Below are 14,107 nucleotides of genomic sequence, written 5' to 3'. Positions count from 1 at the left end.
TTCTCCATCTTTTGGTTTTTATGTAAATATAATAAGATCTTACACTATCATACCAACACTCGTTTGATAATGAGAGCATGTGATCTCAGGGTAAAAGCTGATTTTCTCATTACATGTTTACTTTATTCTTCTTTTGTTTTTCCCTTTCTAACATTCCTTCCAAAGGGTACACGGAAAGCAGAGTTTCTGCAACAAGGAAAGGACAAATATGTTGGTAACTTGGAATGGAAGCATGGCCAACTTATGAGATTGAAATTGAACCAATAATGCTAATTACTGAAGAAGTGTAAGAGAACTTTATTTTCTTTTTTTTTCATAAATTCTTTTGATCATTAGTTATACCAAAAAGATGTAGATGCTTCTGAAAATGTCAACAACATTGTTTCGTTGCAATAGGAATGAAACGGAAGAAAGGCCTCATATGCACATATTCTCATGATCTCATCTACTTGTGTAAGATAATAGTATACCCATTTATCATACTTATGAAAACTTATAGTATATAGAATATTCTTAATTTAGATAGTGTAACAAGCTCAATCTTAAAATTGTTATGTTTATCATCTTGAAATATTCAATATTTAAAAAGATGAGACTACAAACTTAAACCTATGCTGATAGCTGATAACTCAATTGGTTAAGCTAAACACTTGACATTGGTCTATTTCAATTTGCATAAAATACATTCATCCGTTTGCAAATTAGATTTTGAAAGAAAATGATGATAAAAAAAACTTCTAAATCATGAAATATACTTGCAAGATAATATTGAAGTATTCTTTTTCTCTATCTTACCCTGAAAAACTCAACCCGTAAATAGATCTTAAAAAAAATATAAAAAAAGTCATTTGCCTATAAAATAAGCTTTAAAAAGTTGGAGGTGGAGGAAGTTGACAAATTAAAAGCTAGAAACCAAAACAGGAGTAGGAAAGTATGGGTGACAGACATTATTGGATGCTTTGTCATTCACATGATTGCATTGTTTTTCTATTTGTGTTGTTGTTTATCACGAAACACACGCCAATTCACACAAACTCTTTTCTCATTCACCCCTTCATACTTCATCACTTTTCATTCTCAGGTTCCTCCTCCATCTCCAACAACATTCCCTCAGCTTCATAGTGTAACACTCCTCTTCTCTTTCTTTCCTATCTTTTTTAACGTGATCTCAGTTTTCCCTTGGTTTTTTTTTGCTTTCCTTATTCTTCCCAGAAAAATGTGCCCTTTTGATTATTAAAAAGAATGTGTTTTATGTATTGGATGTGAAAAAAGACTGCGTTTTTTTATGTATTGGATCAATTAATTAATTAATTGTGCCCAAACCAAGTGATTTTGATTCAGTTGCCATCTTATGCCAGATTCAGATCTGAACTTGTGTTGTTGTGTGCATTTGCATAATTTAGCAATGTTCTTGTTTAATTGGATTATAGATGTGGGTTTCTCTAGATTGGAATTTGATAAATGGGGTTAAATTAATATTCTGATTCTGGAATTGGTGAAGTTGTGTTGAATCTGCTTATATTATAGAATCAGAATGCCTTCAGAGGGTGGAGGCATTGTGTTGGGTACTTGGGTGCTTTCACCATCTTGTTTTGTGTTGTGGTGGATGTTTGAGCTCGAAGTTGGTGTTTTTTCTATTTATTCAACAATATGGTGTCTTATTCTTCATTATATTGGATTTCTAAAGCTATTATGGCTGTGTAGCTTGTAGAAAATTATTTTCAGGATAGTATCTGGTATTGAGGTGATACACATTTATAGTTATTGGTTTTGAGGATTGAATGTTTTTGCAATTTTTCCATCTTATTGCTTCCCCTAAGGAGAGCATTATGGCGTCCGTAAGTAGACCAAATTGAAGCTAGTTCAATTCCTAGAGGAAGAGAGACCAAGAAAAATCAAAGGGGAAATGATAAAAAAAGATTTAGAGTTCAATGCTTTGTCAATGAATATGATTAATGATAGAACATTATTGCGCAGTTCGATCCATGTAGTTGATCCCACCTAATAGGATAAAGGCTTGGTTGTTGTTGTATTATTTTTCCTATATCGATGAAATGAGTGTAAACTTAAGTTTATTTACTATGAAGATGTTTTAATCTTGATGATTCATACATTGTTTATTTCCTCATAGGTTCTGCATGGAATGTGACCCTGATTTATTATTCCACTCCTAAACATACCTATTAATTGACATTGAAACATTATAATCTATTTCATGTGAAACCATTGTGCATTGAATCTCGTCACACTTCTACTAATGTTTGACATGATATGCAGCTTCAGGTGCGGACTCAAGTTTAGATAGCTGTAGAAGCCATGGTTCTTGAGTCCATTTTATCATCTCCTCATACTCTAAGGTCATCATCATTCAGGAAACAGTTTACAAAGAATGAATTTGGTAGTTGGTCAACACTTTTTCAGAGGCACCGTTACCTCTTATCTGCTCTTACTTTACTAGCTATCCTTTGCACTGTTTATCTTTACTTTGCTATCACTTTAGGGGAGGCCAGTGACCCTTGCTTTGGGTTGAATGGACCTCAGAAAGCTTCATGTCATGTAGAGTATCTTAAGGCAGAAGCTAGGGGTAAACTGAAAAATCTTAGACATTTCTGATTTCATTGCAACCTATGGTGCAGATTGGAGAGGTTTTTCCATTTTTTAGGTGACATGAGAGTGAAATGTAGTATATGCATACATCAGAACATTCTCTTTATCTTCATATTTATGAGTCAAAATGTATAATGCAATTTCTTGATTGCTAATTTTGGTGATTGTTTTCTTGTGGTTACATAATATAAGAATATTTGAGTATATTACCTACCCCAAATCATGTTTTAGTTTTTCTTATGTGGATGGCTGATTCAAAACTTTCTCATTTGGTTGATAAGATTTGTTCATTTTTAAGTGGATGTATATTAGGTGTTAGAAGTGCAAGAATTCTTGCAAAGAGTGCTTGTTGAATGTACACCCTGCAATGAAGAATGGATATTCTACTTTTAACTTGAACTTGTCATGTGAAAAACAAGATTATCTAAAGATATAGACATAAATATTAGGATTCTACTTAAAACAAAATATATGCACTGACAATATATAAGTTTTATGCACAGATCATTTCTATTTAATTATTATTGATTCATTAAGAAAATTGATACAAATGAATAGTGATATTGTAGTGACGGTATAAAATATTACATTCTTTTTGGAAAGCTTCTACAAATAATCACTTTTTTTTTCGTTAGTGGCTATATTTCTTAATTCTTATTATATGATACTGTTATTATGTAATTTGAAAACACTCTTGTCAATCTCTCCATATTATCAGAAAGAATTTTGTTAGTATATCTCACAGTTTATTTTAGTATTGCTATTAGGCCATTGTTAACTCCATCCACCAAAAAAGGTCATTGTTACTCCAATCCAACATTGTACTTTTGAAATGATCCAAATACATATTTATTCACCAGAAAAAAATCCAAATACCTATTTTGAAGATGAAGAAACAAAACAAAACAAAATCTCAATTTGAGTAAAAAGGACAAAATGATTAAAAAATGTAACCAATGGACTTATAAGAAATAAAAACTCCTCTAATGAGATTTTTGTAATAAATGTATCCATGTACCAATAAACTAATTTATTTCAAAATATGTAGCTACTAAACAAGTATTCTTTATAGAATTCAAACATTTTAGACTTATATGATGAGAATCAAGTAAGCTCTACCAATGTTTTTATATAATCATTATTTTATTTATTGTTCATATTTATTTATAACTAACTTTTCAAGAAAAAATTCGTTCAAATTAATGTCCATAATATAGTGAATGTGAGTAGATATTTCCTACTTCCAAAAAAAGTGAAAATTGGGATACTCATAATCACGGCACCAAGCAGTTCCATTGCGACCCTCGTTTACACCAACTTTTCATCGATTGGGTCCTCCGATTCTGATATAGTTATGTCATCGGAGAAGGACTCTTCAACTAACTCCACTGTTAAGCCCAAATTACGCTGTTCCAAATACTTCGATGCTCTCTGGTTCTGCTACTTTAATTTATCAATCTCCCCCTAATAATTCCTACAAAGTTTGAATCTTTTCCCAGTTTCCACAACTGGGTCGTGTTCATATTAGTACTAATCAAATTATTGTGTTGTGCAGCCCCTGTTCATCAAATGCAGCAATATTACAGGCTTGGTGTTCTTGATAATTGTACCGATAAATTCAAAGCACTTTTTGACTGTTTAATGCTCAAGACCAAAAGCAATTCTGAACTCCAGATTTGTTGGATTTCCTCTCTTGTATTGTGCAGTAATTGGAATTATATGCTGAAAACTTTTTCCATGGGGTAGAGGGTGAGCCTAAGTCTGGAATTAGTCTCTTTGCTCACAGATAAGGCTGCATATATCTATCTGCTTATTGCTTACTAACCAACCAAAAGGTCACGGATTCAAATTATGTGATTGGTAGTGATGTGTGGGAATATCAAAATGGAGTGTTTATTTAAAATTTGATTTTAAGCTTTGTCACATGTTGAGATTACACATTTAGGTAGTGTTTGATAGACATTTTAGAATGATAGTTAATATATGTGTTATAATCTATGTTTGGTCTATTTTAGAAACACCACAAAACATGACATGAGGTTTAAAAGTATGACATTTTGACTTCACTAAAAGGCGGGAAACCAAAGAAAAACACTGTATTGTCTTTCAAATTTAATTGCGAATGCCATCAAAGAGAACTAATTTTCTTATTTCTAGTTTTGCCCATGGCAGAATTAACAAGAAGTATTGGCGAGTGATAAGAATACAGAATTAGAGTTGAAGGACTAACAATCATTCCCATGATAGCAATAGCCATTTAGAATGGTTAATTGACCATTTCCTGTTAATTTTGTATCATTAGTGGTCCTTCTTGTGTTAATTGTCCCTTTGCTTTTCTAGTTGATGTTCACTTTGCTCGTTTGTAATGATGAACTATACAGCACCATGAAATGAACAAGAGCTCTTAGCTACTAGCATTATGCTTTTTATTCATTTTTGCACAGTGGCATGGTTTAATTCATCTGGCATGGCCAAATATCTGGCTTTTACTTGTAACAATGGTATGACCACTGCTTGCAGGAAATTCTTGAAGCTCGAGAAAAAGAACAGAAACACATCTGGACTTTTCGAACACCTTGAAGAAGCTTCATATTACTGGAAAGAACTTTATGGTCATTTAGACAACCCTGACGAATGATGAAAATCAAGTTTATATATTTGCTTTCTGATTTTGCCCGCAATTGAAAGGAAGAGAATTTTAGTGAACAAAGGAAGTTTATATCAAATTGATAATGCTAATCAGCTAGAGATTTAGTCTTATTTTTTGTGCGATACTTTTGCATCCAAAAGACTTGGCAAATTAAGTTTCTAGTCTTCTGAAATTTCACTGACGTCAGTTATCATGGTTGCTTTACCTGAAGATATTTCATTACATTCTGACTTTCCTTTCATAGTTGGATTGCTGAAACTATTTGTTCCTTTCTTCCTTTTATCTATAAGAAAGTTGGATTGGTGAAAAATGAAAGGTTTACTTGCAATTCAAGTATAGAATATTAACATGTTATAAATGATCATGGAATTAAATGTTTGGCACAAAAAACTATAGTTTGTTGTATGAAATCTTTCTATTCTATATGCACTTGCAGCATTTTCAGTGCAGTTTGAAAGTCCTTGAAAGGTAACTTTTTATATACTTGCTCCTACTTGAATCCCTTCATAACCCCTTTCTGTTTTTCCCTTTCTCACAGCTTCATCTCAACACCAAAAGTCAGGGTTATCTTTGTATGTGTGTACAGTGTGTATTCTTTGTTGATCTTGGTAAAGGGTGGTGAGTAGTTTGATTTGGCATGAAGTGCAACTCCAGCTTCTGCAGATTGTGTTTTGATGCAAATTATTGCTTCATTGGCGACAATTTTAATTCGTTCATGCTTTATTCAACTCTGTACCTAAACAACTTGTGCAATTCAGACATGTCAATGTAAGTAGTTGCCCCTATTAGTGTATAATGCCCAACACAGTATAGGTACTACTAATCAAAAGGGGAGAAGAAAACCAAAGCAAATACAATGAATTTAGGGAAAAAGTGCGTGAAGTATGTACCCAAAATAAAGTAGATGTGAACACCTCTGTGACATGGATAATTCCACTATCTATCACTATCAGTGTCTCTAGTGAGAGACTCCTTGGCTCTTAAGAGCAACAAAAAGAATTTATGTACCAATGAATATATATGTTATTTTTAAAACAGGTTTTGGTAACTATTTCCCTGAAGACTAACTCAAAGTCTTGTTTATTTTTTCTTACAAAATGTTTCCACAAAAAATGCTTAGAACAAAATTTAAAGCATACAACTGTTTAATGGTTAACTATGTAAGGGTCGTGAACAGGAAATAGAATGAGAGGTATTTACATATCCTTTCACTAGCAGACTACAAAGACTATTGGATATGCAATCTATGCATCTCCGTTGAAGAATGCTCTTTAGATGCGTGGTCCAAGGCTTTTAGCTGATCCAAGTCAATGCAAACTTCCTTTGATTCTGTAGTAGTTATTCTGCTATTGCTATGATTTTTACTACTAAACAGAGATAATTCTTGAGATGTTCTGGTAAGAATTTTACTATGTCCCTTACGGAACTGATATAATTCTTGAGCAATTTCCGCCATTGGAGGTCGGCTTTTAGAGACTTCATTGACACATTTGAGTGCAAGTGAAGCCACATCATTGAGCATGTGCACATCATAATTTCCATTCAGTTGTGAATCCACAATTTCCTCCCATCCAACTGTACCCTCGCCTTCCATGGCTGCCTAATCATAACCAGAAAGGAATACATTGTGAATCATAAAATACTATAACACAAAAAATTCATATCCATCAAAAGTTATTCATGCACGACAGCAGAAGCACACTCATAGAATCCGGCATTAAGACATAGTTCTTACTAGTTTTACATATTCCATGAGACCCTGTTGTGGATTCCTTCCAGTAATAAGCTCAAACAGTACTACTCCAAAGCTATAAACATCACTTTTCTTACTGAACGTTCCTGTAGACATATACTCAGGATCTAGGTATCCAAAAGTTCCTCTGATATTTGTTACACGAGGTTTCGTCATCTCTGGTCTGGAAAGACCAAAGTCAGTGACCTGTTCAGTATAATATACATGTTAAAAATATATTGAAAAGAAAGGAAACTTGCACCATCATCTTTACAGAAGTATGGTATCAATTTCAGAAAAGCATCCTTTGACAAAGAAACTATGATATTGTTTAATTCTTTCTAACAATGCTTCCAAGCCTCTTCAATAAGTATAGGTAATATAATATCCTTTTGATGAAATAAATAGAAAGGGAGAATGTGGTGAATGTGATGCATAAATAAAACAACAAATTGCCACAGCTAAAAACTCTTGATATTTCCTAGAATTTAAAATGCACCAATGAATGTTTTCATGTATTGCCAACATCCCTCTACATCTTCCTTTGAACTGAATGCATAGATTACCTTTGCTCTCATAAACTGGTCCAACAGAATATTAGATGATTTGATGTCACGGTGCACAATAGGTGGAGAAGCCTGCAATAATTTGTTTTCAATAATAAGAAGAAACCAAAGGTTACAAATCTCTGTGTAAGTTTACTAAAAAAGATTTGAGTACACTTACTTACCCCATAATGTAGATATTCCAGTCCTCTTGCAACATCTAATGCTATACTAAGTCTCACATCCCAGCTCAATGGTTCATGTTTTTCGCCTAAACCATCAACACATACAAGAAGTAAAATAGAGAACAAGGAGGAACAAGGAGAGTTCAAGTAAAAATTGTTCTACATGTTTGTCGAAGTTGCATTAACTCAGACTTATCACATCACATAGTGGTTTTAATTTTGGACATTAAAATGAATAAATAAAAACTGATTCAAGAACGTTTGGAGATTACATAGTGTACCATGGTATTGCACTTCTAAGAAAGTAACATAAACACCAGTCAGAGGATAAGGCTCATTTTCTAAAGTATTGAGTTACACAAGTTCACTGATATATCATTCACACAAGACAAAGCAACCTCACGTGCTTCTCTGAATTTAAACAAATATTCAGGTCAATATAGAAAAGAATGAAGACATTATACACTCAGAATATCTATTTGAGCAATATTCAAACAAATTTTGCCTAGTAGTATGGAATGACAAATAAAAAGTTGCTCTCTTTCTAACCATGCAAATGAGAAGCAAGACTGCCGTTGCTCATATAAGTGTAAAGTAGCATGTGCTGTCCTCTTTCTGCACCATATCCCACCAAACCCACAAGGTTCCTATGATGTAATCTTCCAAGTAATAGGACCTGTTAACAGGAAAATGAAAAATTGAGAGTTTTAGCTGTGTGATCTTCCCAATTAATCACACTATACTTGAATCCCTGTATAAAAGATAGGAGTAGGAAAAGCTACCCCAAAATAAAGTACAAGAACAGGTAAAGGACATTGCATTTCGTTAGCGAAATCAAAAATTTGTAGTCTAGTACACATTACCGCTGACATTAACACAACTCAGATGTCAAATTGAAAGGAGAACAAATAAAGATGACAGAATTAATTATGTGCTGAGAAATTCCTTTCAAATCAATATAGTGATATTTTATTGAAGGTTAAAGTAAATTTCTTTAGTGTACAAAATAAGCAAACAGGATACACAAACTCATTATCGTCCAACACAACATAATATGCAAGTTGAACCTCAAAGATCAATTAATATGGCATTCTACAATATATGTATATATATATATATATATATATATATAAGAATAATGATTGAGAACTTAGGAAAAAAATTCTACTCATTTAAATGGAAAAAAATTCTACTCATTTAAATGGAAAAAAATTCTACTCATTTAAATGGAAAAAAATTCTACTCATTTAAATGGAAAAAAATTCTACTCATTTAAATGGAAAAAAATTCTACTCATTTAAATGGAAAAAAATTCTACTCATTTAAATGGAAAAAAATTCTACTCATTTAAATGGAAAAAAATTCTACTCATTTAAATGGAAAAAAATTACAATACACCAGGACCTTTCAAGCTAAATTTATTTTTAATGTCATGTTTATTTTCCCCTGATAGATTTTGTGTGGCAGTGTTTATTTAATCAACACTGCCATACAAAAGGCCATTTCCTCAGTCAATAAACAAGCACTTTGCAAGGACATGCAGACAAATAGATAAAAACCTAAGCATATCATCATTTATTACCTCTGTTAAAAATTCCCCTTCTCCTTGTCTTGAATTGGTACCAAGAACTTTAACCGCAGCTGTCTCACCTGTGGACATCTGTGCTTTGTAAACAGAGCCGAACGCTCCATGGCCTATGATGGTTGTGAAATTAGAGGTTGCTTTTTGTATATCTCTGGAAAAAGAGTCGCAAGGTTACCAAAACACAGATACAAAACATGCTGAAGTCCATGGCATCAGTGGCAAATTAAAGGAAAATAAAGAGATGCATCAGTGTTAGATAGTAAATGTAACCCAAGAGGGAGCCTCCGTGACTTGACCCCATGGCCTCAAGAACATATAATCATAAATTTCATTGAGTCGCTACCACTAAGCTATTGTATCATCATTCCATAATATATCCTAGTCGTTTTTATTTGTTGTCACTTGTTAGATTTCTCTCTCTTCTGTATTAGAGAAGTGCATATTTATGTTCTCATTGTCTATAATATGCAAACAAATTTCTCTCTCTGATTCATAGGTAACAGCATTTAGGCTGACACACCTTAATATTATCACACACAATAATTAGACTTTGTTTGCCCTGCCGTGCAAATACCTATATTCAGAAATATTATTTTGCACAAACATTGCCCTCTTAAGCAAAACATAATGTTTAATAGTAGAGAACACTCTTCAATAAGTTAAGAGGTTCTGGTGGCTGAACATTAAAATTTAACAAGAACTGCTACTCCACAAAAGCAGGTAAAAAAACTATAAGGTTTATGTTCAACAAAAGTTAACATACTTGTAAGAATATTTGGGAATTCCACATGCTGAAACTACATTCTTTCTCCTAAGTCCTTCCAACCATAAAGGCATGTTACTCCACTCAGAAGTTCTTGGTGACTCCAGACCCACATTAGAGGAGTTTGCTGATGTTGTTCTGGAATCAACCCCTCTGGCACCAACAGGAACGACCATTGCTCTCGGAGAAGAACACTTCTCCTCCTGTTCCCGCTTCCTTCCACACTTGAGGCACAATAAAATTGAAAATGCCAAACTCAATCCGACAAGAAAGCCTATACCAATCCCTATTAACAAAATTAGGAGAATTTGGCTCATCTCGTGCAAATTGAGAATAAATTCTGTCTACTTCACTGTCTTCTCATGTACCTAAAATCGTATGTACTAAATAATCAGAAAACTAAGAAACCATCATGGTAAGATACATTTATTCATTTAATTTCTATATCTATCACAAAAACTACAAAGTTACAATAACTACTGGATGTTGAAGAAAACTTAGTCAATTCAATTAGTTCAGTTTCTGTTACTTAGTCTACAGTTAGATTTTGGTACAGAATTAGTTGGAAGCTAGCTTGCAGTTATGACACAGTGAGACAGAATGCAGAATATGGCTCCACACATGATATATAAATTAAAATGATGCAGGTTTCAAAAGATAATAAAAATGATTTCATTCCATCACTAAGAACTACATTGCTTGCTGAATAACAAAAAACATTAATTTCTTTCTGTCATCAGATACTAGAGAAAAACTAACTGCTACATATAATTATTGAATATCTATAGGCATTATTAAGATTTAAGAAATGTAACTGAAATCAACTTTTTTAACTAGTTAAACATTTCATGAATAAGTTATCTCAAAATTTCAATAGATTTATCTCTCAGGAAAAATAAAAGCACTCAAAATTACATTTAATCTAAGAATTACGATATACTCTCCTTGCATAAATTCTAGAAGTATGGCACAGTACATTGAGGTCAGCGGATGGTAGATGTACACAATCTTACTCTACAAATGGATAGGTGGTTTGTCGGATTTGAACCTGTGATCTCTTTGTTAAGAGACAACATTATAATTGTGCCAAGGCTCACATCTTGCATAAATTCTAGAAGGGAGACAAAAAAAAGATACTGAACATAAAATCAAATTAAGATCATTGAACTAAAAAAAGTCCAAAAATACTTAACTCGAGCACCTGAATCATTATACAAAGGCAAATAAGCAATTACATATCAGCAAGAAACATTATAAAAGAAATTAAGCAAGAAAGAAAGAATAAGAAAAAAACAATATAATGCTAGCCTTTCATGAAATTGCATGTACATGATCATCGTGTAATGTAAATGGAAGAAATGCAAAAATTTCTTTATCTTCAGAATCAACGCCATTATTTGTTGTATGAAAATTCAAATAGAAAGAATTTTTACCGAGAAAACAATAATAATGATCTGGGAAATGCAGAGAGTTTGTTTCACCAGAGTAACAATTGCGGAAAGAGAAAAGCGTTTAGGAACAAGTGATTTTGGAAAAAGTGATTGTATTATGCATATATTTACACGCCATTCACGTCCACGACCAAATGACATGGCATTTCATTTCCATCATGTCATCCCAATTTGGAATTTTTAATTCCAATAAAATTTAGGAAGAAACTGTTAGTGATTTAAAGTCCCCCTGAATCTTTAGGATGATCAAGAACTTAATAATTTAATTTCTGATAGATAATTGTTGAAAATGAGAATTACAAATTCCGAAAACGATTAATTCTTTAATATAAGACAATGATATATTTTGGTAGTGCCAAAAATACTACTAACAAAATTTACATAATTCAATTAAAAGATGTAATTTTAAGAACAAAGGAAGTTTTTGACTTTTTCTTTTTAATGGAAATTCTTTATCTCGTTATAAATAAATAAAAAATTCTCCTAGTTTATTTATTTTACTTTTCTGTTTATAATATTCTGACTCTAGTTTTAAATATTAATGATAAAAAGGGGGAATTTTAAGAATAAAAGAAGTTTTTACTTTTAAAAGGAAAAAATGTAAATTAAAGGATGAATGTTTATTTTACTTTTGTGTTCATGTTATTCTTACTCTAGTTTTAAAGAGTAATGATAAAAATCATATCAAATCTAAATTACAGTTAAGTTAAGTATATGGCTAAGAAGATTTAACTAAAAATGTGTCAAGTCAGTGGAATTATTTATTCGACATAGCTGATGTATATTAATGTTATTTATAACGTTTCTGTTAAATTGTTGCTTTTTCATACTCAGATGCGATAATTATAGCATATTTTAAAGTAAATTCTACGTGTCAATAAACTAAAAGGTAACTTTATTTTAAAAATATTATAATATTGAAATGTTACCATGTTGAAAACAACGAAAAAGTATATATATATTCAAATATTTTAATATAGGAAAATGGAAATAAATAAATGATGCAAAGAAAATAATGTAATACAAATATGTTTATATATTATTTTATAATAAAGAATGAAATATTCACATATTTTCAATATAAACATTTATACATAATTTGAATATCATATATTATTCATTTGTATATTTACATATATTTAAGAGTTAACAATGATTAAAATGAATAATATGATGCAAAAAACCTTATGCTATTAGCACATACATTTTCTATTATAACTGTTGTATTTTTCTTGAACAAGTTTGGTCGAACTAGAGGTCTAGGCAATGTTTCTTTGGTATTCGGGTTGAAGCTCTTCAGGAATCTGGATGGAGTTGACTTGAACTTGTCGGTGGAGGTACCTAAAAAGGTTATTTGATGATCAAGTCAAACTGTAGAGGTAATGCTTGGGAGCAATAAATGAGACAGAGAAATGAAGATAGTAAGTATGAATGATAATGATCATAAGTGTAATACTTCCTGATGGGGGAGCGGCCTATTTATAGTGGTTGAAGTGAATGTCGTGGCTCTAGAGAGTAATGTTGGCATGACCGACTATTCTGATCTGTCGGGGGCTTTTTTCCCATGTCAGATGGTTTTGGCAGAGCCGTACACTTTACATAGTTGACTTGTAGCCTCTGAAAGGTTTGGTGGCCGTATTGCAGGATGTCCTTGTCGTGTTGGCAGGAAGTATAAGGTGGGGTTGTAAGGTGGCGTGATAGTGCGTTATTGGCAGCGTGTCACATAGGGGTGGTCCTAGACCCGATATAGGATATCTGGCCATGAAAAGGGTGACTTCTGGACAAGCTCTTTCACCGATCGTACTCAACCTTTACTTGGTCAAGTATGCGACCATCTCGACCAGTTAGGACACCGAAATAACCGGATGGAACAACAACTAATTAACTTTTAACATTCATCATATGTACATAGTTGTATGGATCATATTTCACAATTTATATAATGATATCATAACTATTTTCAATCTTTATATAAGATTGCTCACCTTTAATGATAAACACTATTACTTTCTAAAAGATGTCTTAATCCAATAGTTTTTAAAAGAGAGTTGAGTTAGAAAATTTAAAATCATTATAAATATATGCTAAGACTAATGAAAATGTTGTATCTTTTTAATGGCTATGTGGAAAGTGTAACTAACAGAATTTCAACAAACATATTATATTTAACACGCCCTCATAAATCTTTTATTTTTTTATATAGGTAAATGTTAGTATGTTTGAATTTTTGTGTTAAGTGGAATTTGAATTTTCAACTTCCTTACCACTTTACTCCTTAAGCTATCAATTCTAACCACTTAACATATTCTCCAACTCTACTAATTAACATGACCCTCATGGACAACTTTTCCCATTTTTTCTTTTGTAATATTTGATCTTCATCTTTAGTTTAGAGTAGAGATCAATATCCTTAAAATGTGTTTTTAGTAAATATTAAAATATGTTAATAATTTATAATTTTCTTGTACGTGTATTGGCATTTATTATTGATCATGTATAAATTCACAACACCATTTGGTTTTCAATTTTTTATACTATTCACAATAACCTCTCACACTATGGGTAAAAAATTAATCTCTTTCTGATTAT

At 32.0% G+C, this 14,107-nt stretch overlaps 2 protein-coding genes across 3 annotated transcripts; one reads left to right on the top strand and one right to left on the bottom strand.

Moving 5' to 3' along the window:
- Positions 3,860-5,466, top strand: LOC109332284 (uncharacterized protein C227.17c-like). The gene is given in 4 exon segments (XM_019567222.1): positions 3,860-4,052; positions 4,163-4,281; positions 5,128-5,184; positions 5,186-5,466. Coding segments are annotated over 4 exon segments (327 nt in total). The 5' UTR covers positions 3,860-3,961; the 3' UTR covers positions 5,246-5,466.
- Positions 6,341-11,617, bottom strand: LOC109332283 (calcium/calmodulin-regulated receptor-like kinase 1). Of its 2 annotated transcripts, XM_019567219.1 has the most exons (9): positions 11,501-11,617; positions 11,081-11,178; positions 10,068-10,435; positions 9,302-9,455; positions 8,269-8,395; positions 7,720-7,805; positions 7,556-7,627; positions 6,993-7,196; positions 6,341-6,857 (listed from the first exon to the last, which is right to left on the bottom strand). In XM_019567219.1, exons 3-9 carry the CDS (start codon positions 10,382-10,384, stop codon positions 6,486-6,488), a joined length of 1,332 nt encoding a protein of 443 aa, XP_019422764.1. In that variant the 5' UTR covers positions 10,385-10,435; positions 11,081-11,178; positions 11,501-11,617; the 3' UTR covers positions 6,341-6,485. The 2 variants fall into 2 exon arrangements, with proteins under 2 accessions (XP_019422764.1, XP_019422765.1); XM_019567220.1 differs by lacking the exon at positions 11,081-11,178.

The sequence above is a fragment of the Lupinus angustifolius genome, chromosome LG18 (assembly GCF_001865875.1).
Source record: "Lupinus angustifolius cultivar Tanjil chromosome LG18, LupAngTanjil_v1.0, whole genome shotgun sequence".
In the NCBI taxonomy this organism is placed as follows: domain Eukaryota; kingdom Viridiplantae; phylum Streptophyta; class Magnoliopsida; order Fabales; family Fabaceae; genus Lupinus; species Lupinus angustifolius.
The sequence above is the reverse complement of the archived record's forward strand: the minus strand, read 5'-3'. Positions and strand labels throughout refer to the sequence as shown.

Excerpts from the sequence above, each read along its gene's own strand:
- LOC109332283 (XM_019567219.1), bottom strand. The coding sequence starts at position 10,384 with ATGAGCCAAATTCTCCTAATTTTGTTAATAGGGATTGGTATAGGCTTT. Across the intron at positions 9,456-10,067 it reads ATTCCCAAATATTCTTACAA|AGATATACAAAAAGCAACCT; the intron begins GTATGTTAACTT and ends CTCTTTTTCCAG. Across the intron at positions 7,197-7,555 it reads ACCAGTTTATGAGAGCAAAG|GTCACTGACTTTGGTCTTTC; the intron begins GTAATCTATGCA and ends TATACTGAACAG.